Genomic DNA, 23,374 nt, shown 5'->3' with positions numbered 1-23,374 from the left:
AGCTAAATATACAACAACATAGAAATTTATTTTATTTTATTTTGTTATATTTTATTTCATTTACTTTGGTTAACCTACATTTTTACATGTAAATTTTGCAACTACCTTTCACAACTTCTAAAATTCTTGACGAAAATGACCTGAAATGTATTTTTTTACTAAGCAATAAATAACAATGAGCCACCAATGCTTGGAAAAAAAAATTCTGAACATCATTATCTTCGGCAATGCCCCAAAAAATGAGGTCACAGGAAGAAGTACAAAAAAGACTGAGAATCAATTTATGAACTATCTCTTTTTCTATAATGTTTCACTTTTAGAGAAAAACCCCCACAACGGTGCCTTGTCTTCAAGAACAGGGCGCACCGTCGACGACATGTACTCCGGCGGTGAGGTTGTTTTTGTTTGCTATATGCTTTCCCATTCCGAACGGAAACCGGTTTCATGCGCGAGATCTATTATGCTGCCCTGTCTGCCTGCCAAGCATAGATGTATGTATGTATATGCTGCTGCTGCTGCCGCAAAAGTGTGTATGCTTGTATGGGTAGAAGCGGACAGCAACTCAAAGGAAAGCAAGAACGTCGATGCCCGCATGCACCACGCACAGTGTGTGTCACCCGTCAAATGCGCATGTTGTGCCTGTGCGTGCGTATGTGTGCGTGTGTGTGTGTTCGAGTGTGTATGCAAACTGCACTGAGAAAACAACACCACAACGGCGGGAAAGGAAAGCCCCCGTTGTGTGCGCGAACAGAGCGCGAAAAGCGATCTAGTATTCATCTTATTCCTAGATTGGACTCAAAAAAGCAGGAAAAAAATAAATAGAACTCACGCGGTCGTTGGCTGCTGTTGATGTTGTTTTTCTGCCTTCTTCTTCTCCTTTTTATTTTCTTCTCTCGCTCGTGCTCTTGCTCTCCTGCGGTGTGCGTGTGTCTGCGCGTTCGCTCTCGCTCGCTTGCTCTCGTTTCACACACCAACACTCCTTCTCTTTCGCACTCCTTCTGCTCTGCACACCCTAAACAAAGAAGCCCACAAGAACGGAATACGGGCCTCTTCCAGCGAAGAAATGGCTCGGAAGGAAAACGCACTTCACATATTCACCGAGCAGACTTTTCTGCACTGATTCGATGCACTTTTCATTCAACTCTGCTCACCTTCTGTGTTGGTGTGTGAGTGTGCACCACTGTGGCCGCACACAGAACGCCAATTAAACCACTCAACAAACGCACATACACCGCCCACGATACCACCCCTGCCAACCAGCCCTGCCACACTACCCCCACACACTTCGCTGGACACTTTGCAGACGCACACACACACGCACGGGGCGTTATCGCACCAATGATTTTCGCTAATCGCCCAAATCACCAAACTGTTAAATAACGCACACTGCACTATCCTTCACACAGCAATCACAGACACAACCGGGGCGGCGACTCCCCCTCACCGGGCACACTACTCTGCGTCGCAGTGCACGGGGAAAAAAGCAGCACGATTCCTTTTTCTTTCCCTATTTGAAATGCACACCGCTTTGGCCGGCGCCACCGCACGCTGTTCTATTGCTGCGCTGGATCGTTTCAGCTTCTTTGCATTACCTCCTCACTGTTGGCTTTTTGGTGTGGCTTTTCTAACGCCAAAACATTCGGAGCGAACACACGGACTACGTACCGCACACGCACGTCCGTCCGCTGTGACTGCGCGAGAGTAAATAACCATTTTTCGGTGCACGAGAGTGCAAGAACGGTGCGGGAGAGCGAGAGCGTATGAGAGAGAGAGAGAGAGCAATTCTCTCAGTGGTATTTTTATTTTCACTCCCATGGAAACGACGACAGAGGAAAAGAGTCAGCCTTAGACCGAAATAGAGCTGTCTCTTTCCTGACAGTTCCCTGTGTTCGAGCAGTTTGTATGATGTTTTCGTGCAGTTTTAATTTGACCGTTAACTAAACGAATTAATGACATTCTGGCTAAACATTTTCGTAATATTTCGTAACGTTATTTTAGCGACATGTTAAATACAGACAGAATTCATTGATTAGACTTCGATTGCCTGCCTATGGAACTGTACAATTTATGCTTTTTGGACACGTTTTACCGTACGAAATCATAGGAATTTACCTAAACAGGTTATAAGATTCTTCTATATTGATTAGTTTTCGTTTTCCATGCAAATGGAATGATTTTATGTTGAACTTTCCATTATTTATCGAGCAGCCAACCAAAATGAAAGCCAAATGCGTTCAATTATTGAGTTCCGACTGTACCTCACAAGATAAAAGATTGAAAGGACAGCCCAACATGTCCAAAGGTGGATTAATTCTGATTCAAACAGACTCCAAAACGCTCGCCTGTTTTTAGATTCGTTTGCGCCCTACCAATAGAAATGTGTGTCAACAATTAAACAAGAATCGGCTATCTTTTGCCGAACAACAATTCCTAACGACGTAGGTTATTCTTGCATGAAAAGCACCAAGGGACCAATCCAAAAATCATGTTCAAACAAGAACAAATATAGACCGGACCTGTCTAAAGAAATGATAAAGAGACTCTTGCTATCAAGGAACAATACTATAAAAGCAAGTTAAATGATGGAATAATTCATTCATTTTTTTTCATTAATCACTGTTCAATTATTGTATGTAACCGTTCGTTTGGTAAAATACTTCAAAACCATTTATATTACATGGACATTGAAAATGGTAATTGTCATACCGACTTCTGCTATTTCGAGAACCCGTATATCAAGTGGTGGTATGTTAATATCCTATGTATTTCACCACCTGATCTCCTGTAATAGTCTTCTTCATGAACAATCGCTTGGCTTGAGCAGCTTCCTACTCAATTCGGAATCGCCGAATCCTGCTCAACTTCTCCTACGCCTTTACAAAAGTTGTATGATACATAGTTTTCCTGTGCCGTACTACAGTCGTCTACGCGTGCTACTTTATGACATGCCCGTCATGAGTTTTAACCTCATATGAACCGTCCCCCCGTAGCGAGGACTCGTTAAGAAATTAAATAGGAGAAAAGAGCTTGGTCGACTTATATCAAAAACGCTCATGTAATGCCAAAAGTACCTTATTCCTGTGAAACCCTGCAAGCCTAAGCAATTGTGGATTTAGAGGATTGGGATTCCAAAACGGTAACAATAATGTAGGTTCCCTTTCACTTAAGTTTATCCTTTACAGTCTTGTCACGAGTTACGCGAATAATTTCGCTCCAGAGACATTCGCGCGTTTCACATTCTCGCGTAAGTTATTTGATAAATACTTCTTTTGATTGTTTGTATACTTAATTACTTATTTAATACAAAACAGTGCGAAAAAAAATCCGTTATTTCCATCTATTCAGCAATTTAATATTTTTAGCATTTTAACATGTTTTTACATTTGACAACTGTCGAGGAAAATTTTACCGTTTTGACATATGAACTATCGAAATTAAAATTCGAGTATCTCGACTTCACAACATGCAGGGTAAAATACATTGAATTTTATCTTTATCTCTCATGCATAAAACATCAAGCTGAGATGACCTCTTATCTCAGGCGTACTAGACCCAACTGCCTTCGCTGGCATGGACTTGGCTATCTACGTACATAAACATTGAAGATTAAACTTTTGATTATCTTGCGATTGAAGATTGATCAACCTGTTGTTAGAGACAAAGTTTGAAATTTTAGTATTTTCTATGTTCAGATCTCTCATCGCTGGTTAATAAATTCACATCCATAGCTGTCAAAATCCCTTGTGTCTATCTGGCAAAAAATAGATAGAAGAACTTGAATAACACGCTGCGTATTAAATGCAACAAATTGAAATGCATCCAGGTCGTGAACTAAATCACACTGAATTGTGTGTCCAAATAATCCTGCTTAAAATACACCCCCGATTGCCGTCTACACCATCTTATCATTCGATAAGTTAACATCGCCTTATCACCAAACGCACGGATAACCTTACCTTACCACCGATGTGAGATCCGTTGAGGGCAAGCTTCCTCTCAGTGCTCGATCAACACTATACCGACCATGTTCAAGTTGCTAGTGCTGTGCGCGTTCGTTGCCGGTGGTGCGATGGCCATCAGCACCGTGTCCGATGCGCGTCCCAACGCCCGTATCAGCGGTGGTGAGCTGACCGATCCACGGGCCGTTCCGTTCATCGTCGGCATACTCATATCCGGCTCGTCTTCCCATTCGTTCTGTGCTGGTATTTTGATTTCTCCCCGTCACGTTCTCACCACCGCAAGCTGTGTGTCCAAGTAAGTCTGGCGTCGTTTGATACCTCATCTAACACACAGTTCATTCTTTCTACGTCTTCGACTCTATTTCAGCCGGCCGACGCTGACCGTACTACTCGGTGCATCGGATATGACCCGCATCCAGCAGTTCATCGGTGTTGCGAACATACTAATTCATCCCAACTACAGCTCCCTGTTCAACCGGGACGATCTGGCCATCCTGACGATGGACCGTGACACACCGCTGAACGAGTACATCCAGGTGGCGAACCTTCCCCGCTGGTCCCACATGGGCAACACGTTCAACGGCTTTGGTACGACGATCAGCGGCTGGGGCAATACGGGCAACCGGGATAATGAGCCAATCCCAACGCCAAATCTGCAATCCATCCGGACGCCTGTCATCAGCAACACGGTGTGCGGCATTTCGCACAACTTTATCCGGGATGATCATATCTGTACCTCGGGCGACATCGGAGGTCCTTGCAATGTAAGTAGAAGTATAGTTTTGAGATGTAGCAAGCAACCTGAACGCGCATGTCCTTGCAGGGTGATGACGGAGGCCCGGTAACGATAACGGAGGCAGGCCAACCGATCGTTATCGGTATGCATTCGTTCCACTACAGCGGACTGTTCGGGTGCGATCGTGGCCGGTCCGCCGTACATGTGCGTCTCAGCAGCTATCTGAGCTGGATTGAAGCCAACTCGGACGCGGTAATCAGGCCGTGATTGGGGTGGATTTAAGACCCCCCCCCCCCCCAAAACCTCGGCGATACTGTGGCCTAGAATTGTCTACGTGGGAGGTGGGGAGGGCTTACGACCTACGTACGTCATTGGCAGGGCCTAATCCTTTATCTTATCCGGTACGTGGGGGGTAATAAATCGAATGAAAGTAGCAAACAATTTGCGCACATCGCTTACAATCTCCTAATTTACGACCGATCACGAATGAGGTACATGATGACAACTTCAATTTTGTTTGGGAAAATCCCACTCAACTAGGCTGTGAAGTTCACACAAGGAGCTTCAGTTGAGTTTGTGCATTCCGAACGAACGAACGATCGCGATTCATCATGGCAAAGCACTGCCTTTCGTATGGCGCCGTAGGTTTGCTGATTGTGCTTGCGTCTTGTACGCTGGCCATCGAGCTGCGTGGTCCTTCGTCGCGCATCAGCAATGGACAGGCGGCTGGACCGACCCAGTTCCCCTTCATGGCGGGAATTCTCATCTCCGGAACCAACGAGCGTAGCTTCTGTGCTGGAGCGCTAATTTCACGTCGCTTTGTGCTTACTGCAGCGGCCTGTATCGTTGGGTAAGGGACAAACAAACAACAATACAGTTCCCCTTGCACTAATGCTTGATTTCCAACTTACACTGACAGCACCAACACATTCACCGTTCTGCTGGGCGCATCCGACATGACGCGCATCGAGCAGATCATCCCGGTGCTCAACATCCCGTCGCACATTATCATCCACCCGGGCTACAGTGCGCTACTCAACCGGGACGACATTGCACTTCTGCAGCTATCCCGCGACGCCGATCTGACGCCGAACGTGCAGGTGGTCAATCTGCCACGTCGTTACCATACCGCCTTCACGTTCAACGATTGGTCCGCCACAGTCGCCGGTTGGGGCAACACGGGTAATCGGGACAACGAACCGATACCGCTGCAGCAGCTGCAGTTCGCCACCGGGTCGGTTGTGTCGAACTTTGTCTGCGGCATTTCGCACAGCTTCATCCGCGATGGGAATATCTGCAGCTCCACCGACAACGGAGGCCCGTGCAATGTAAGTCCAACTGCTGGAGGTTTGCGAGATAGGGTTAAATGCTACTTTTGGTCCTGTTTTTGCTCTTACCAGGGTGATGAAGGTGGCCCAGTTTGGGTGACGGAAGGTGGCGACAGGTTCCTGATCGGTGTGCACTCCTTCCACTACGACGGGCTGTTCGGATGCGATCGTGGACGATCGTCGGTACATACGCGCCTGACGGAGTATCTCGACTGGATCCAAGCGAACACAGATGTAGTGATTAGACCTTAAATATACTTGAGTTTGAAGTATACAGATGCATTTTTTATGAAACTTCAAAAGCTTTGGAGTGTTCTTTCTTCAGGAAAAGGAAATCCGAAAGAACTCTTCTGAACGTTCAGGTCTTTTACTCAACCAAAGCGCGTACCAGTGACTCGCAAAATGCACCAAGCACATATAACACAACACCTTAACGCCAATCCTCACCAATCTCCTGCCATAAAACCCCCACAGTAGCCCAAAACAGATTTGCAATGTTCTATCTTATCGAGACTCCCTGCGCTGACTTGCGCACTTGCGTGGGGTCGGCCTCCCGATAAGACCAGCCGCCCTATAAAACCGAACACCCAGCAGCGATCCCTTGCCCAGTTATCTCCCGTCCTGCGTGAAGGTAACCATGAAGAAGTTCACCGTGCTAGCTGCCACCGCGCTGCTCCTGCTGCTGGGGCAGGTATCCTCCACCCCGGTCGATCCACGATCGGTCGACTGGTCGGTGGTGCGTACGCTCCACCAAACCGATGCCATCCGTGCCAAGCAGGGCCTGGCGCCCCTAACGGACGACCAGGTACGATCGTCGCGCATCTCCGAGGGACAGATCGCGACCGCCACCCAGTTCCCGTGGGCGGTCGGTGTGCTCATCTCCGGCTCGTCCTCGCACAGCTTCTGCAGCGGTGTGCTGATTTCGCCACGCTTCGTCCTAACCGCTGCCGTGTGCATTTCCGGGTGAGCAGTGACATTTTGAACCCACCGTGAGCTGAAGTGATTATTGAAAAGTGTTTGTGCGACTCTCTCGTTTGCAGCTCCAACACGCTGACAATCCTGCTCGGTGCTTCGGACATGACCCGCGTCGAGGAGTTCATCGGTGTGTCGAACATCCTGTCCCATCCGAACTACAGCTCGTTCTTCAACCGGGATGACATCGCGATCCTGACGCTGTCGAGTCCGGCCCCGATCCGCAACACGATCCGGCCGATAGATCTGCCGCGCTGGAGCGATGTGAGCAACAACTTCAACAACTGGGCGGCGACGACGGCCGGCTGGGGCAATACGGGGCGTCGCGAGAACGAACCCATCCCCATCCCAAATCTGCACTTTGTGGTCGATTCCGTCAACTCGAACTTTGTCTGCGGACTGTCGCACACGTTCATCCGCGATACGCACATCTGCACCTCGACCGACAATGGCGGACCGTGCAATGTGAGTTTTTTTTTTGTAAGAAGAGGGCCGAGTTTTTGCCGAGTTGCAATGCAACTAAAACCTTGAATTATTTTGGTGTTTGCAGGGCGATGAAGGTGGTCCAGTGACCGTTACCGAGAGTGGCCGCACGTTCCTTGTGGGCATTCACTCGTTCCACTTCTCCGGGCTGTTCGGATGTGATCGTGGCCGGTCGGCAGTGCACACGCGCATCACGGAGTATCTGGGTTGGATCCAGGACAACACCGATGTGACCATTCAGTAAGGAAGCTGCTCGCCTCGATTTTACTACCCCGCTTTTTGGCTGGACTCAATCAAGGTCTGAGCGTATCAATGTACAAAAGTTAGTGTCACTGTATAGAGAAATAAAGGTTAGTGTACTCTCGTAACTCGATAGGCTACAAGTACTATTGAGCTCGAGCTGGGACAGGTATCGATTTTGCAAAAAAGTGTTGTGTAAACTTAGGTTGAGGAGCCCTGAAAATTTTAGTTATCTTGGGAAGGTAGTCAAAATCTTGCATGCAACTTAGAACAGAGCTTAAACGAAATACTTTGATAAACTCCCAAACCTTATCAGAAGCCAAGCTTTTTACTGACAAAAACAAGTAGCTGCTACGCAGCAGCTACCTTATCAATCACGGTGACGCTATCAAATCGATAACACTCCCCCGTATCCGTTGCGTGTCAAATGGCCATAAATTGAGCCGTGACAGGATGTCAGTCGGTCAGTTGTCTCCTGTGTCAATCTCTCAGCAAACGGCATTGCTTCAATCATGAGGCTACTAGCGCTACTTCTCGCTGCGTTCTGCACAGTGCACGCGATCGGCGTGGATCCTCGTACGATCGATTGGACGCTGGTTCGTAGCCTGCACCAAACTGACGCCATTCGTGCCAAGCAAGGCCTGCCTCCGCTAACGGACGATGAGGTCCGCTCCGCACGCATTGCCGACGGACAGATTGCTTCTCCAACGCAGTTCCCGTGGGCAGCGGGCGTCCTAATCTCGGGCTCCTCGGCACACAGCTTCTGCAGCGGTGTGCTGATCTCGCGTCGACATGTTCTCACAGCCGCTGTGTGCATTTCGGGGTAAGCAAAAGTCAATGCAGGCGCAAAGAGACCTTATTATGCTCGCTCTTTAACTCTTGCTTTACAGCTCCAACACCCTGACCGTGCTGCTCGGTGCGTCGGATATGAAGAGCGTGGAGGAGTTTATTGGTGTGTCGAACATACTGTCCCATCCGAACTACAGCTCGTTCTTCAACCGGGACGATATTGCGATTCTAACGCTTGCGCATGAGGCTCCGATTCGCGACACGATCCAGCCGATTGCATTGCCGCGCCGCAGCCAGATCGGCAACGACTTCAACAGCTGGGCAGCGACGACCGCCGGCTGGGGTAACTCGGGACGCCGTGACAATGAGCCGATCCCAATCATAAATCTGCAGTTCGCCACCGATGCGGTGACGTCTAACTTCCGCTGCGGACTGTCGCATACGTTCATCCGTGGCACGCACATCTGTACCGCGACGGACAATGGAGGACCGTGCAATGTACGTAATAGAGCGTAGTAAGATTTCTAGGTACTATTGTACTTTTGCTTCCATTCGCAGGGCGATGAAGGTGGTCCAGTAACGGTAACCGAAAGTGGGCGTACCTTCCTGATTGGGATCCATTCGTTCCACTTCTCAGGCCTGTTTGGGTGTGATCGTGGCCGGCCATCGGTGCACACGCGCATCACGGAGTATCTGGACTGGATCCAGCAGAACTCGGACGTCGTTGTAGAGCCGTAAGAAACTCTCTTGTTCAGCCGTTTGTAATGAATGCTACAACCAAAATAAAGCGTCCCCACCTGTTATCAATCATACGATACACCTGTTGTTAAGCGTTGCTGTTGCCGAAGACTCGTTAGAAATACGTCACCCATCGTAAGGCGATTTGTTTCTGGAAGTTACGCTTCTTTTCGGTTGCCTCTTTTCGTGGTCTGCTGCTTCAGCTCAATTGCAACAGTTTCCACCTGGGTTTTTGTTGATAAGATTAGCAAACGGTGAGACCTGCATATATACTCCCGCCACCTGCTAATCCCGCTTCAGTCAATCAGCCAGCGAACGATGCGATTCCTATCAGCAGTTGCCCTACTGGGGCTGACGATCGTCAGCGTCGTTGCCTGCGTCTCCGGCGAGGTAACGATTACACGTCTGGAAGATATCAACTGGGCTGAGGTGCGTCCGGTACAGGAAAGCCCCTTGTTCAAGGCTAAGCGAGCGGCCAGCTTCGTCGAACGGTATTTGGAACGGGCGGCCCCTGCTCCGGAGCGCACTGGTCGCATCAACAATGGTATCGTCGTCGGTCCGACCGATGTGCCGTACATTGTCGGTGTGCTGGTGTCGGTCGAGCAGGGCACGTACTTCTGCGGAGGTGTGCTGGTGTCCCGCACGCACGTCCTTACCTCGGCGACGTGTGTCGAAGGCCAGACGTCCATTACGGTGCTACTGGGTGCGAGCGATATTACGCGCGCGCAGGACTTTGTCGTCGTGAGCCATGTGCGGGTCCATCCGGACTACAGTTCCTTCTTCCAGGCGAACGATCTGGCCATTTTGACGCTTTCCCGCATGCCACGATTTAACGGTAATTGGAAACTTCTGTAAGACACAATTCAATGAAGAATTAAAGACCCCGTTATTTTTGTTGCATTGCAGATCAAATTCAACTGGCACGTCTTCCCCGCCGTTCACAGGTGGGTGAATCGTTTACGAACGCTTGGACCACCATCAGTGGCTGGGGTGAGACGGCTTCCAACACTGGCGAGGCACTGCCAATGCAGCAGCTTCGTTCGGTGCGCTCGCAGGTGATCTCCAACTTTAGCTGCACGATCAGTTTCCCACTCTATCTGAGATCTTCCAATGTTTGCACCTCATCGGATGGTGGAGCACCCTGTGTGGTAAGATGACTACGCAAGCGAGTTTGATTCAGAAATTTAACATACAATCTTTCTCACAGGGTGATGAAGGTGGTCCCGTAACGATCGTGGAGGAGGACGGACAGTCGACCGTGATCGCCATTCATTCGTACACGTACTCGCGGGGATGCACACGCAGCTGGCCGGCGGTTCATACGCGCGTCACCGACTATCTCAACTGGATTGAGATCTACACTGGAGCGAGCATTCGTGCGTAACCTAGAGACCGGGAACAAGAAATACAGTTTTTTTTTGCGTTTGCGAATAAGTTTTTATTTGATCTACCGTCCTTGCCTTTGCTTATGCTACCGTGTCCCAGTTGTCCAGTATCACCACGTCGGAGTTCGCTTCAATCCAATCCAGATACTCCGTAATGCGCGTGTGCACGGTTGGGCGTCCCATACCGCACCCCAGGAACGAGGTGAACGAGTACAGCCCGATCAGGAACGTACGTCCCGTTACGACGTCAACCGTGGTCAGTGGACCACCTTCGTCACCCGCACAGGCACTGCCACTGTCGCCCGTGATGCAGATATGTTGATCGGTAATGGTGAACGGGAACGAGACGCCACAGTTGAAGTTGCTCATGACGTGATTGCGCACCAGGCGCAGATTGTTGAGAGGTAGTGCCTCGTTTGTGTTGGAAGCGGTACGACCCCAGCCCGAGATCGACGCCAGCTGGTTGACGAACGTCATCGTACGCTGTCGGCGGTTGGGCAGTGTCACAGGGCGTATATTGTCTGGGAAGAGGGTGGTTTCGTTTAGTAGAAGTGGATATGATCTTGCAAAGTTTAAATCTCACAGGGAGTTCAAAAGAAATCGAAAGTCAATTAAAGATTGTTGAGGATCTTATACTCACCATTAAGTCTGACGGCACGGTTTAGCCGAAGCAGTGCAATGTCGTTGTCGGACGGCGCCGGATGTACAATGATCTCCGACACCGCGATGAACTCCCCAGCGCTGTTGATTTGGGCAGCATCGAGCAGCACCGTAATGGAAAGATCACGATCACTGAATGAAAAGGAAAAAAAACAATTCAGTTTTATTGGAACAACTGCTACGGTCGACATTCCATCTGTCTTACCCCTCAACACACGATGCAGCCGTTAGCACGAACAACTCAGAAACCAGCACACCGCCACAGAAATAGGTAGCAAATTCTTCACTAATTAATATGGCAGCTGCATAAGGAATGTCACCGCGCGCTACCGTCACACCGTTCAAGATGCGCTGCGAACGGTTGGGCTCCTCCGAAAGGCTTGAAACGGCACCACGATAGCCCGGCCTCTCTCGTATCGAACGTACGCTGGACCAATCGATATCTTCCGGGCTTGATATACTTGCTCCCTGTATCACGGCAGGCAGCAGGAGGCACACGCTAAGCGCAATTACTAGCCACAACGCACGCATTGTTCCGGGAGGGGTATTGATTGGGTTTGGATGACTTTTGCAATGCAACTAGCGTGGAATGGGATGGTTCGGTATGGTTTAAACACGACGGCTGTTGCAGGTTTTTTGTTTTTATTCTTTCTAATTTTTGCTGATAAAATTATGTGCGATAGCACTCTCGTTTTGCACGTCAATTGGGGTTTATGCAGAACTGTAATCACTCTGAAGGGCTGCTTATCTGAGTTGCATCGTAAAGTTAAGTCTGGTACGTTAAGATATTTAAATAAAGCAGGCCAATCTGAAGCTCAGCTTGAGCTGATTACTGATATGCACTTAATGAGACAAATACATGAACTCGTATTATCATTGCGTGTATGTCCAAGGAACTAGAATCATGGTATGCATTGAATGATGCTTCAGCTATTTATTGAATAGCAATATTTCTGTTCACATTGGAGCATCGGAGCATGTTCAATACCTTTTTCAAATCAAACAGAGGTCCTGCTAGACATTATTCTTGGCCCACTCTGATTTAAAGTTATCATCAACGACATAACTTACTTTATCTCTGACTGCGGTAGACTACTTTTATGAGGATGACGTTAAGCTTTCGTACCCTATGAATGATTTAGTTGAGTTTGAAATACTTCAATCGTCTTTTCCTTACTTGAACAACTGTTGTACATTGAATGGTCCTCTGAGCAACAAAATAGGATAAACAGGTTAGAAGCTATACAAGGAAAATGTAAACGGATATCATTTTATTATCCTTCATGGTTACGTCAGTGTTTCTTGTACTCAATATGGAACTAAGTGCTCGCTGTTCTAGAGTCTTTGGCATATAGACGTTCAGTTTATTAACGTCTCTTCTAATAAAAAAGTAACTCTTCTGATGCTCTACCTTTGCGCTCTTCAATACATTGTCTAGCACGTTACTGTTCTGTATAATTAGGTCTTATAATGATGTAGTTAATATAATTGGCTTTAATTAACTAGGAAAAATTACAGCCAATTTTACGCAGCACCTACTCGCTAGACGTACTTTGCTATTGGGTAGGATAGGAGTAAGCTTCCTAAGAACCTAGTTCTAAGTATGTAGGTAATAGATTTATGCGTATATTTATTTGGTTTATATTAATTTTGCAACCAAGTTCTAAATTATTGAAGAGATTTTTATAAAATTCTTTATAATTTCCTGAGCTGAGTACAGTTTCTCTCAGCAATATTGATTCAAATGTTTCATTTTTTCTGAAAAATTGCTTTAATCAAAGAGACGTCATTTAGATGACTTCAAATACTCCAATGCGCTAATCTGATATGATTTTCAACATAAAAAATAGGTACCCAGTAAAAACTCAAAACAAAAGGAAAGACCTGCCAAGAAGCGCATCAACAACAAACAGCGCAAAACTTATCGCTGAATCCACATTCCCTTGCTGGGGGGAAATTGGAAGGTACACCTGTCCCATTTTTTGTTAAGCACAGGCCTCCGTCAGCCAGTACGCCCCGTAACTCTCCGATTCGTATTGATATTGTCGGCAAAACACGCAGCAAATCCCTTTTCTGACCAATCACGATTGATAAGCAGCTTTTGGAAGCGGAGAAAAAAACACCGATTTGCAACGCCCCGCATGGCTTCTCTTTCACATTAATGAGCCTCCATTGCTCTGACCCTTCCCTAACGGGGCGTACTTTGTGTAGGGACTAAAAAACGTACAGTTTCCTTCGAACCACACCTCATTGTACGTTCACTGCTAGTACAGACAGGATGGTAAAGTATTGTGCACTGGTGCTGCTCGCAACCAGCAGCCTGCTGCTGGTGGCGACTTCGAGTCGCGAGATCCGCTCGGCGCAGGATGTCGACTGGAGCAAGGTGAGTCGGTTTTACGACCCCAAGGCGGACGCGGTGCCCGATCGTCGCATCAACAATGGCCAGATCGCTAGTCCGACCGATGCTCCGTGGGCAGTTGGGCTGCTCGTGTCGCTTGCGTCCGGTACGAGCTTTTGCGGTGGTGCGCTGATTTCGCCGACCCACGTCCTAACGGCTGCTTCATGCGTGAACGGTCAGAGCTCGATTACGGCGATGCTGGGTGCGAGCACGATTGCGACGACGTCCGATTTTGTGCCGGTGGCGCACGTACGCGTACATCCGGATTACAGCTCGTTCCTAGAGCGAGATGACATCGCAATCCTGACCCTGTCGCGTCAGCCCCGCTGGAATGGTAAGCAACAGGTGTTGGAATCGTGGAACAGTCACTGACTCTGCCGCTTTGTATTGCAGATCAAATCCAAATCATCAACCTGCCGCGCCGCATGTACATTGGCCACTCGTTCAACAACTACGTCACGACGATCTCGGGCTGGGGCGAAACCGGCACCAATACGGGCGAACCGCTGCCGATGCCGAACCTGCGCTTCATCCGCAGCCCCGTCATCACGAACCTGAGCTGCGAGCTGTCCTTCCTGCTGACCAACATCCGCAGCACGCACATCTGCACCGCGACCGATGGTGGGGCACCGTGCGTTGGTGACCAGGGTGCACCGGTTACCGTCACCGAGAACGGGGAAACTTTTCTGATCGGCATCCACGTATTTACGGCTTCGCGCTGCGAGCGGGGCCGTCCTGCCGTCCACGTACGGCTGACCGAGTACATGAACTGGCTCGAGCTGAACACCGACACGCTGATCCGACCGTAAAGAGGGAATAAAGATGGGCTTATCGTACGACCAACTGCACCACACTGATCTCATCTTATCTGCTACTTCTCGCTTACGTCCGAATTGAGTTGTTATGCGTCTAGAATAGTACCCCGATTGGGTTATAAATACGCGCTGCTCTGTTGCTAATGCGCGCTTTATTTCGAGGGAAGACGTCGACGACCACATCACCCAGACGAGACATCATGGAGCTATCCTCGGTAGTTCGTACCATTTTGGTAGGTTTGTGTGTGATTGCAGTGGTTGCTGGCAGTCCGGTGCCGGATGGGCCAGATCGGCGCATCAACAACGGGATAGAGGCAGGCCCTACCGATGTACCGTGGGCGGCCGGTGTGCTCGTGACGTTCCCCTCCAATACGTACTTCTGCGGTGGGACCCTGATCTCGCAGCGCCACATACTTACCTCAGCGAACTGTGTCAATGGGTAAGTGTGATGCCCTCCAAGATACAAAACCCAGCTCTTCTTCATATATTGTTTCCCTTATCTCTCCCACAGCTACCGCACCATCACGGTAATGCTTGGTGCACACGATATGACCACGGTGCAGGAATTTATCACCGTCGCCTCCGTACTGGTGCACCCGGACTTTAGCTCGTTCTTCTTCTCGAACGATCTGGCCATTCTGACCCTGTCCCGTCCGGCGCCGCTGAGTGACCGGGTACGCGTTGTGCAACTGCCTAGCCGTCTGTACATTGGCCATTCGTTTAATAACTACGAAACGACGATAGCCGGCTGGGGCCAAACTGGTCAAAGCACGGGCGAGGTGGTCCCGGTTCGTCGTCTGCTGTACTTCCGTGCGCGCGTCATCACCAACACTAGCTGTCTGATTAGCTTCCCGCTGTATCTGAGCTCGCGCAATGTGTGCACCTCGACCGAGAATGGTGCAGCTTGCGTGGGTGATGAGGGTGGTCCAGTGACGGTGACGGAAAATGGACAAACGATACTAATCGCGGTTCATTCGTATGGGTTTTCGATGGGCTGCGAACGCAGCTGGCCGTCGGTCCATACGCGCGTCACCGAGTACCTCACGTGGATTGAGAACAACTCGGACGCTGTGGTGATGTGAATAAAGAGCATAAATAGAGCATGAGAGTAGGCCGATAAACTAAAAAACGTAGAACGTGAATTTTTTACCTCTAGTCAATTGGACCCGGTTACGGGGTTATGGAAGATAATTTCTGGAGTATACGTGAAATGGTTTTTTTAAAGACAACGCAAATATCATATGTTTTTTTAATTCCAAGGGATACATTAAGAGAAAATGTCAAACCTGGAATTTTACAGAACTTTTCTAGTGCTGGAACTTTTTTCAATCTCATATAGGTGTTAGGATTAGTCATGAACCTGACTCTGGAACTGGTCGTAACCCCCTACCGGTCCTTTAACTCAGTGGTCTCCAACTTGTAGTCCGTGGCGTTAACAGAAGTAATCCACGAAAAAATGATTTTTCGGAAGAAAAGCTTGTTACAATATACTTCGTGCAATTTTCTTGCGCAGAATCAAAATTACATTTTTAACAGGCACGTTTAGGATAAGATTAAAATATATTTTTGATTAAAAACGTTGAACTAAGTCAATAAAACGTATGCATCAATAGATGTGGGCCGTGCAAACGTATTATGTAAGCCAAGTGGTTCGTGTTCCTAAAAAGGTTGGAGAGCACTGCTTTAACTGAAATTGACACTATACCGGTCGTGAAGTTGATCCCAATCCCATACCGGATCTGGAATATGTCTTGACTCTACATTGGTACTGAAATTGCTCCAAAAATCGTACCGGCCCTGGCATTGATCTCGAATTCACGCCAAAACTTACTCTGAACCCATAATGGTCTTCGAACTGTTCTTGACCCTATGCAGATCCTGCAATCCTTGCGGTACTCGAACTGTTCCTAAACCCATACCTTGTCCTTGAACTGGGTAAGATTTCATATCATTCCTGGAATAGATCCTGATTCCGTGCCCCGATACTGCTCTTGAGACCTTAATAGTACTTTAATCGGACTCACTCAGTCCAGCTGTTTTTCTATCGTTTTTTTCTTGTTGCATCGGAGGGTCCCGCGTTATCATCGTCAACTAGGACGTCTTAACAACATGCCCATGTCATGGACTGCTGCCTTAAGCAAGGACTGATTATCCGGCTACGTGGAACTTAATAAGTATCGAAAGTCTGCATTGCCGGGATGACCCGTTACCCCTAAAAGAAGGTTACTTGTTTCAGTTACTTGTTTATAGAAATGTTGTCGATATGTATAGCATCTATAGTATCGCCGAACATGCCAACGCATGCTTCCCAACAATTCAATATCTCGCTGAAAGAGTCAATTATATGCTCGAACGAATCAACAACTCGCTGAACATGTCAATAATATCCTCGAAAACCCTGTAAATCAAGTTCGGGAATGACATAATCAAACTGTGTAAACAGATTAGTGATTATTTCGTGCGAGTAAAAGTTCCTAGTTCTTGAAAATGTCTTGAGCCAGATCAGCGCCATATACTGGAGGTGTTGCTGTTTTTGTTTCGAGCGAAGAAAACGGCAGCCACAGCGCATCGAGCGCTTTCCAGTGCTTATGGCGATACTGCTCTAAGCTAAACAAGGTGTAGGGATTGGTTTCGACGCTTTCGAAGTGGCGATTTCACCGTGGAGGATGCGCAACGTGAAGGAAGGCCCAAAAAGTTCGCCGACGAAGAATTGACGGCTTCACTGGAGGAAAATCACTGCCAAACGCAAGAAGAGCTTGCAGCCGCGCTTGGTGTAACTCGTATCATCAGCCGAGCACTGCGTGATAAACGGCCAGAATACTCATCACGCCACGACAAAGCTATACTGCCCATGTTTTACCGCATCCGCCGTATTTGCCGGATTTCCATCGGACCATCGGATTTCCATTTGTTCCGATCTGCAATTAACCCGAAAGGTTCAGTTCAGCAAAATGATGGTTTGAGATTGAGACTATTGCAACCAGCCCGAAGCTAATTTTTGATGATCCAGTCTATTTGTGGTGGGCGCAGCGGCGGATCTAACGGTAGGCAAACTAGGCGGTCGTCTGGGGCTCCGTAGATCGGAAGTGTATAATATGCAGTATGAATGAAAGTTGAAAAAGAACTACATCCTACGGCTTTCAGGATTCTGAACGGCGCAGCGACTGGTTGCGACAATCGCAACACTTTTTGCGACAATCGCAGAAGTTTTTGCGAAAATCGCAAAGCTTTTTGTGACAATCACCAAAAATTTTGCAACAATCGCAAAACTTTTTGCGAAAATCGCCGATGTTTTTGCGACAATTGCAGCAATTTATACGACAATCGCAGAAGTTTATGCGACAATCGCAGAAGTTTTGGCAACAAACGCAAAACTTTTTGAGACAGTCGCAAAACTTTTTGCGAAAATCGTAGAAGTTTTCGCAGAAGTTTTTGCGAAAATCGCAGATGTTTTTGCGACAATCGCAGAAGTTTTTGCGAAAATCGCAGAAGTTTTTACAAAATTTGCAGAAGTTTTTGCAAAAATCGCAGAAGTGTTTACGATAATCACAGAAGTTTTTGCGAAAATCGCAGAAGTGTTTGCGAAAATCGCAGAAGTTTTTGCGAAAATCGCAGAAGTGTTTGCGAAAATCGCAGAAGTTTTTGCGAAAATCGCAGAAGATTTTGCGAAAATCGCAGAAGTTTTTGTGAAATTGGCAGACATTTTTGCAAAAATCGCAACACTTTTTGTCAAAATCGCAGAAGTTTTTGCGAGAACCGCAGAAGTGTTTGCGAAAATCGCAGAAGTTTTTGCGAAAATCGCAGAAGTTTTTGCGACAATCGCAGAAGTTTTTGCGAAAATTGCAGAAGTTTTTGCGAATATCGCAAAATTTTTCGCAAAAGTTTTTGCAAAAATCGCAAAATTTTTTGCGAAAATCGTGGAATTTTTTGCGAAAATTGCAGAAGTGTTAGCGAACATCGCAGAAGTTTTTGCGAAAATCGCACAATTTTTTGCGAAAATCGCACAAGTTTTTGCGAAAATCGCAGAAGTGTTTGCGAAAATCGCAAAAATTTTGAAAAAATCGCAGAAGTTTTTGTGAGAACCGCAGAAGTTTTTTTGCAAAAATCGCAGAAGTTTTTGCGAAAATTGCAGAAGTCTTTGCGAAAATCCTTTGCGAAAAAAAAACTTCTGCGATTTTCGCAAAAATGTCTGCGATTTTCGCAAAAACTTCTGCGATTTTCGCAAAAACTTCTGCGATATACGCAAACACTTCTGCGAAACTTTTGCGATATTCGCAAAAACTTTTGCGATTTTCGCAAAAACTTCTGCGATTTTCGCAAAAACTTCTTCGATTTTCGCAAAAACTTCTTCGATTTTCGCAAAAACTTTCGCAAAAACTTCTGCGATATTCGCAAAAATTTCAGCGATTTTCGCAAAAATGTCTGCAATTTTCGCAAACACTTCTGCGATTTTCGCCAAACCTTCTGCGATTTTCGCAAAAACTTCTGCGATTTTCGCAAAAACTTCTGCAATTTTCACAAGCTTCTGCGATTTTCGCAAAAACTTCTGCGATTTTCGCAAAAACTTCTGCGATTTTCGCAAAAACTTCTGTGGTTCTCGCAAAAACCTCTGCGATTTTCGCAAACACTTCTGCGATTTTCGCATAAACTTCTGGGATTTTCGCAAAAACTTCTGCGATTTTCGCAAAAACTTTTGCGATTTTCGCAAAAACTTCTGCGATTTTTGCAAAAACTTCTGAGATTGTTGTAAAAACTTCTGCGATTTTCGCAAAAACTTCTGCGATTTTCGCAAAAACTTCTGAGATTTTCGCTGAAAGTCCGGCGTTTTTTGCAAAAACTTCTGCGATTTTTGCAAAAACTTCTGCGATTTTCGCAAACACTTCTGCGATTTTCGCAAAAACTTCTGCGATTTTCGCAAAAACTTCTACGATTTTCACAAAAACTTCTGAGATTGTCGCAAACACTTCTGCAATTTTCGCAAAAACTTCTGCGATTTCACAAAAACTTCTGAGATTGTCGCAAAAACTTCTGCGATTTTCGTAAAAACTTCTGAGATTGTCGCAAAAACTTCTGCGATTTTCGCAAAAACTTCTGCGAGTTTCGCAAAAACTGCAGCGATTTTCGCAAAAACTTCTGCGATTTTCGCAAAAACTTCTGCGATTTTCGCAAAAACTTTTACGATTTTCGCAAAAACTTCTGCGATTTTCGCAAAAACTTCTGCGATTTTCGCAAACACTTCTGCGATTTTCGCAAAAACTTCTGCGATTTTCGCAAAAACTTCTACGATGTTCGCAAACACCTCTGCGATTTTTGCAAAAACTTCTGCGACTTTCGCAAAAACTTCTGCGACTTTCGCAAAAACTTCTGCGATTTTCGCATAAACTTCTGCGATGTTCGCTAACACTTCTGAGATTGTCGCAAACACTTCTGCAATTTTCGCAAAAACTTCTGCGATTTCACAAAAACTTCTGAGATTGTCGCAAAAACTTCTGCGATTTTCGTAAAAACTTCTGAGATTGTCGCAAAAACTTCTGCGATTTTCGCAAAAACTTCTGCGATTTTCGCAAAAACTGCAGCGATTGCAAAAACTTCTGCGATGCAGCGCAAAAACGTTTTTGCGACAATCGCAGAAGTTTTTGCGAAAATTGCAGAAGTTTTTGCGAATATCGCAAAATTTTTCGCAAAAGTTTTTGCAAAAATCGCAAAATTTTTTGCGAAAATCGTGGAATTTTTTGCAAAAATTGCAGAAGTGTTAGCGAACATCGCAGAAGTTTTTGCGAAAATCGCCCAATTTTTTGCGAAAATCGCACAAGTTTTTGCGAAAATCGCAGAAGTGTTTGCGAAAATCGCAAAAATTTTTGAAAAAATCGCAGAAGTTTTTGTGAGAACCGCAGAAGTTTTTTTGCAAAAATCGCAGAAGTTTTTGCGAAAATTGCAGAAGTCTTTGCGAAAATCCTGAGCGAAAAAAAAACTTCTGCGATTTTCGCAAAAATGTCTGCGATTTTCGCAAAAACTTCTGCGATTTTCGCAAAAACTTCTGCGATATACGCAAACACTTCTGCGAAACTTTTGCGATATTCGCAAAAACTTTTGCGATTTTTGCAAAAACTTCTGCGATTTTCGCAAAAACTTCTTCGATTTTCGCAAAACCTTCTTCGATTTTCGCAAAAACTTTCGCAAAAACTTCTGCGATATTCGCAAAAATTTCAGCGATTTTCGCAAAAATGTCTGCAATTTTCGCAAACACTTCTGCGATTTTCGCCAAACCTTCTGCGATTTTCGCAAAACTTCTGCGATTTTCGCAAAAACTTCTGCAATTTTCACAAGCTTCTGCGATTTTCGCAAAAACTTCTGCGATTTTCGCAAAAACTTCTGCGATTTTCGCAAAAACTTCTGTGGTTCTCGCAAAAACCTCTGCGATTTTCGCAAACACTTCTGCGATTTTCACATAAACTTCTGGGATTTTCGCCAAAACTTCTGCGATTTTCGCAAAAACTTTTGCGATTTTCGCAAAAACTTCTGCGATTTTTGCAAAAACTTCTGAGATTGTTGTAAAAACTTCTGCGATTTTCGCAAAAACTTCTGCGATTTTCGCAAAAACTTCTGCGATTTTCGCAAAAACTTCTGCGATTTGCACAAAAACTTCTGAGATTGTCGCAAAAACTTCTGCGATTTTCGCAAAAACTTCTGAGATTTTCGCTGAAAGTCCGGCGTTTTTTGCAAAAACTTCTGCGATTTTTGCAAAACTTCTGCGATTTTCGCAACACACTTCTGCGATTTTCGCAAAAACTTCTGCGATTTTTCGCAAAAACTTCTACGATTTGCACAAAAACTTCTGAGATTGTCGCAAAACTTCTGCAATTTTCGCAAAAACTTCTGCGATTTCACAAAAACTTCTGAGATTGTCGCAAAAACTTCTGCGATTTTCGTAAAAACTTCTGAGATTGTCGCAAAAACTTCTGCGATTTTCGCAAAAACTTCTGCGAGTTTTCGCAAAAACTGCAGCGATTTTCGCAAAAACTTCTGCGATTTTCAAAAACTTCTGCGATTTTCGCAAAAACTTTTACGATTTTCGCAAAAACTTCTGCGATTTCGCAAAAACTTCTGCGATTTTCGCAAACACTTCTGCGATTTTCGCAAAAAACTTCTGCGATTTTCGCAAAAACTTCTACATGTTCGCAAACACCTCTGCGATTTTTGCAAAAACTTCTGCGACTTTCGCAAAAACTTCTGCGACTTTCGCAAAAACTTCTGCGATTTTCGCATAAACTTCTGCGATTTTCGCAAAAACTTCTGAGATTGTCGCAAACACTTCTGCAATTTTCGCAAAAACTTCTGCGATTTCACAAAAACTTCTGAGATTGTCGCAAAAACTTCTGCGATTTTCGTAAAAACTTCTGAGATTGTCGTAAAAACTTCTGCGATTTTCGCAAAAACTTCTGAGATTGTCGCAAAAACTTCTGCGATTTTCGCAAAAACTTCTGCGATTTTCGCAAAAACTGCAGCGATTTTCGCAAAAACTTCTGCGATTTTCGCAAAAACTTCTGCGATTTTCGCAAAAACTTTTACGATTTTCGCAAAAACTTCTGCGATTTTCGCAAAAACTTCTGCGATTTTCACAAAAACTTCTGAGATTGTCGCAAAAACTTCTGGGATTTTCGCAAAAACTTCTGCGATTTTCGCAAAAACTTCTGCGATTTTTGCAAAAACTTCTGCGTTTTCGCAAACACTTCTGCGAATTTCGCAAAAACTTGTGCGATTTTCGCAAAAACTTCTGCGATTTTCGCAAAAACTTGTGCGATTTTCGCAAACACTTCTGCGATTTTCGCAAAAACTTCTGCGATTTTCACAAACACTTCTGCGATTTTCGCAACAACTTCTGCGATTTTCGCAAAAACTTCTTCGATTTTCGCAAAAACTTTCGCAAAAACTTCTGCGATATTCGCAAAAATTTCAGCGATTTTCGCAAAAATGTCTGCAATTTTCGCAAACACTTCTGCGATTTTCGCCAAACCTTCTGCGATTTTCGCAAAACTTCTGCGATTTTCGCAAAAACTTCTGCAATTTCACAAGCTTCTGCGATTTTCGCAAAAACTTCTGCGATTTTCGCCAAAAACTTCTGCGATTTTCGCAAAAACTTCTGTGGTTTCTCGCAAAAACCTCTGCGATTTCGCAAACAATTCTGCGATTTTCGCATAAACTTCTGGGATTTTCGCAAAAACTTCTGCGATTTTCGCAAAAACTTTTTGCGATTTTCGCAAAAACTTCTGCGATTTTTGCAAAAACTTCTGAGATTGTTGTAAAAACTTCTGCGATTTTCGCAAAAAACTCTGCGATTTTCGCAAAAACTTCTGAGATTTTGCTGAAAGTCCGGCGTTTTTTGCAAAAACTTCTGCGATTTTGCAAAAACTTTCTGCGATTTTCGCAAAAACATTCTGCGATTTTCGCAAAAACTTCTGCGATTTTCGCAAAAACTTCGACGATTTTCAAAAAAACTTCTGAGATTGTCGCAAACACTTCTGCAATTTTCGCAAAAACTTCTGCGATTTCACAAAAACTTCTGAGATTGTCGCAAAAACTTCTGCGATTTTCGTAAAAACTTCTGAGATTGTCGCAAAAACTTCTGCGATTTTCGCAAAACTTCTGCGAGTTTCGCAAAAACTGCAGCGATTTTCGCCAAAAACTTCTGCGATTTTCGCAAAAACTTCTGCGATTTTCGCAAAAACTTTTACGATTTTCGCAAAAACTTCTGCGATTTTCGCAAAAACTTCTGCGATTTTCGCAACACTTCTGCGATTTTCGCAAAAACTTCTGCGATTTTTCGCAAAAACTTCTACGATGTTCGCAAACACCTCTGCGATTTTTGCAAAA

General features: G+C 45.6%; 8 protein-coding genes across 13 annotated transcripts in view; 6 read left to right on the top strand and 2 right to left on the bottom strand.

Annotated features, from left to right (window-relative positions):
* LOC121593832 (prominin-like protein) overlaps nucleotides 1-1,703 on the bottom strand; it is a 42,202-nt gene extending 40,499 nt beyond the window's left edge. For all 6 annotated transcript variants that reach the window (XM_041916544.1, XM_041916546.1, XM_041916540.1 and 3 more), the window contains exon 1: nucleotides 830-1,703. The gene's annotated coding sequence lies outside the window, so the exon portion shown is untranslated. The remainder of the gene's footprint in view (nucleotides 1-829) is intronic.
* Nucleotides 1,704-3,984: 2,281 nt separating this feature from the next.
* LOC121591898 (chymotrypsin-like) lies at nucleotides 3,985-5,140 on the top strand. The gene is made up of 3 exons (XM_041912955.1): nucleotides 3,985-4,254; nucleotides 4,327-4,723; nucleotides 4,783-5,140. The coding sequence occupies exons 1-3, from the start codon at nucleotides 4,025-4,027 to the stop codon at nucleotides 4,960-4,962; spliced, it is 807 nt and encodes a 268-aa protein (XP_041768889.1). The 5' UTR covers nucleotides 3,985-4,024; the 3' UTR covers nucleotides 4,963-5,140.
* Nucleotides 5,141-5,237: 97 nt separating this feature from the next.
* Nucleotides 5,238-6,297, top strand: LOC121591897 (collagenase-like). The gene is made up of 3 exons (XM_041912954.1): nucleotides 5,238-5,545; nucleotides 5,615-6,023; nucleotides 6,096-6,297. The coding sequence occupies exons 1-3, from the start codon at nucleotides 5,307-5,309 to the stop codon at nucleotides 6,273-6,275; spliced, it is 828 nt and encodes a 275-aa protein (XP_041768888.1). The 5' UTR covers nucleotides 5,238-5,306; the 3' UTR covers nucleotides 6,276-6,297.
* A 313-nt stretch (nucleotides 6,298-6,610) lies between these two features.
* LOC121591894 (serine protease 1-like) lies at nucleotides 6,611-7,890 on the top strand. The gene is made up of 3 exons (XM_041912951.1): nucleotides 6,611-6,986; nucleotides 7,064-7,460; nucleotides 7,546-7,890. Exons 1-3 carry the CDS (start codon nucleotides 6,661-6,663, stop codon nucleotides 7,720-7,722), a joined length of 900 nt encoding a protein of 299 aa, XP_041768885.1. The 5' UTR covers nucleotides 6,611-6,660; the 3' UTR covers nucleotides 7,723-7,890.
* A 100-nt stretch (nucleotides 7,891-7,990) lies between these two features.
* Nucleotides 7,991-9,319, top strand: LOC121591895 (collagenase-like). The gene is made up of 3 exons (XM_041912952.1): nucleotides 7,991-8,541; nucleotides 8,609-9,005; nucleotides 9,066-9,319. The coding sequence occupies exons 1-3, from the start codon at nucleotides 8,231-8,233 to the stop codon at nucleotides 9,243-9,245; spliced, it is 888 nt and encodes a 295-aa protein (XP_041768886.1). The 5' UTR covers nucleotides 7,991-8,230; the 3' UTR covers nucleotides 9,246-9,319.
* A 239-nt stretch (nucleotides 9,320-9,558) lies between these two features.
* On the top strand, nucleotides 9,559-15,604 carry LOC121592288 (transmembrane protease serine 9-like). The gene is made up of 8 exons (XM_041913687.1): nucleotides 9,559-10,080; nucleotides 10,152-10,393; nucleotides 10,453-10,621; nucleotides 10,731-11,034; nucleotides 13,559-14,022; nucleotides 14,082-14,493; nucleotides 14,625-14,942; nucleotides 15,015-15,604. Exons 1-8 carry the CDS (start codon nucleotides 9,564-9,566, stop codon nucleotides 15,583-15,585), a joined length of 2,997 nt encoding a protein of 998 aa, XP_041769621.1. The 5' UTR covers nucleotides 9,559-9,563; the 3' UTR covers nucleotides 15,586-15,604.
* Nucleotides 10,657-13,562, bottom strand: LOC121591892 (collagenase-like). The gene is made up of 3 exons (XM_041912948.1): nucleotides 11,496-13,562; nucleotides 11,271-11,422; nucleotides 10,657-11,151 (listed from the first exon to the last, which is right to left on the bottom strand). Exons 1-3 carry the CDS (start codon nucleotides 11,819-11,821, stop codon nucleotides 10,712-10,714), a joined length of 918 nt encoding a protein of 305 aa, XP_041768882.1. The 5' UTR covers nucleotides 11,822-13,562; the 3' UTR covers nucleotides 10,657-10,711.
* LOC121591896 (chymotrypsin-like) lies at nucleotides 13,501-14,536 on the top strand. The gene is made up of 2 exons (XM_041912953.1): nucleotides 13,501-14,022; nucleotides 14,082-14,536. The coding sequence occupies exons 1-2, from the start codon at nucleotides 13,569-13,571 to the stop codon at nucleotides 14,495-14,497; spliced, it is 870 nt and encodes a 289-aa protein (XP_041768887.1). The 5' UTR covers nucleotides 13,501-13,568; the 3' UTR covers nucleotides 14,498-14,536.
* Nucleotides 15,605-23,374: the final 7,770 nt, after the last annotated feature.

The sequence above is a fragment of the Anopheles merus genome, chromosome 2L, assembly GCF_017562075.2.
Source record: "Anopheles merus strain MAF chromosome 2L, AmerM5.1, whole genome shotgun sequence".
NCBI lineage: Eukaryota > Metazoa > Arthropoda > Insecta > Diptera > Culicidae > Anopheles > Anopheles merus.
The sequence above is the reverse complement of the archived record's forward strand: the minus strand, read 5'-3'. Positions and strand labels throughout refer to the sequence as shown.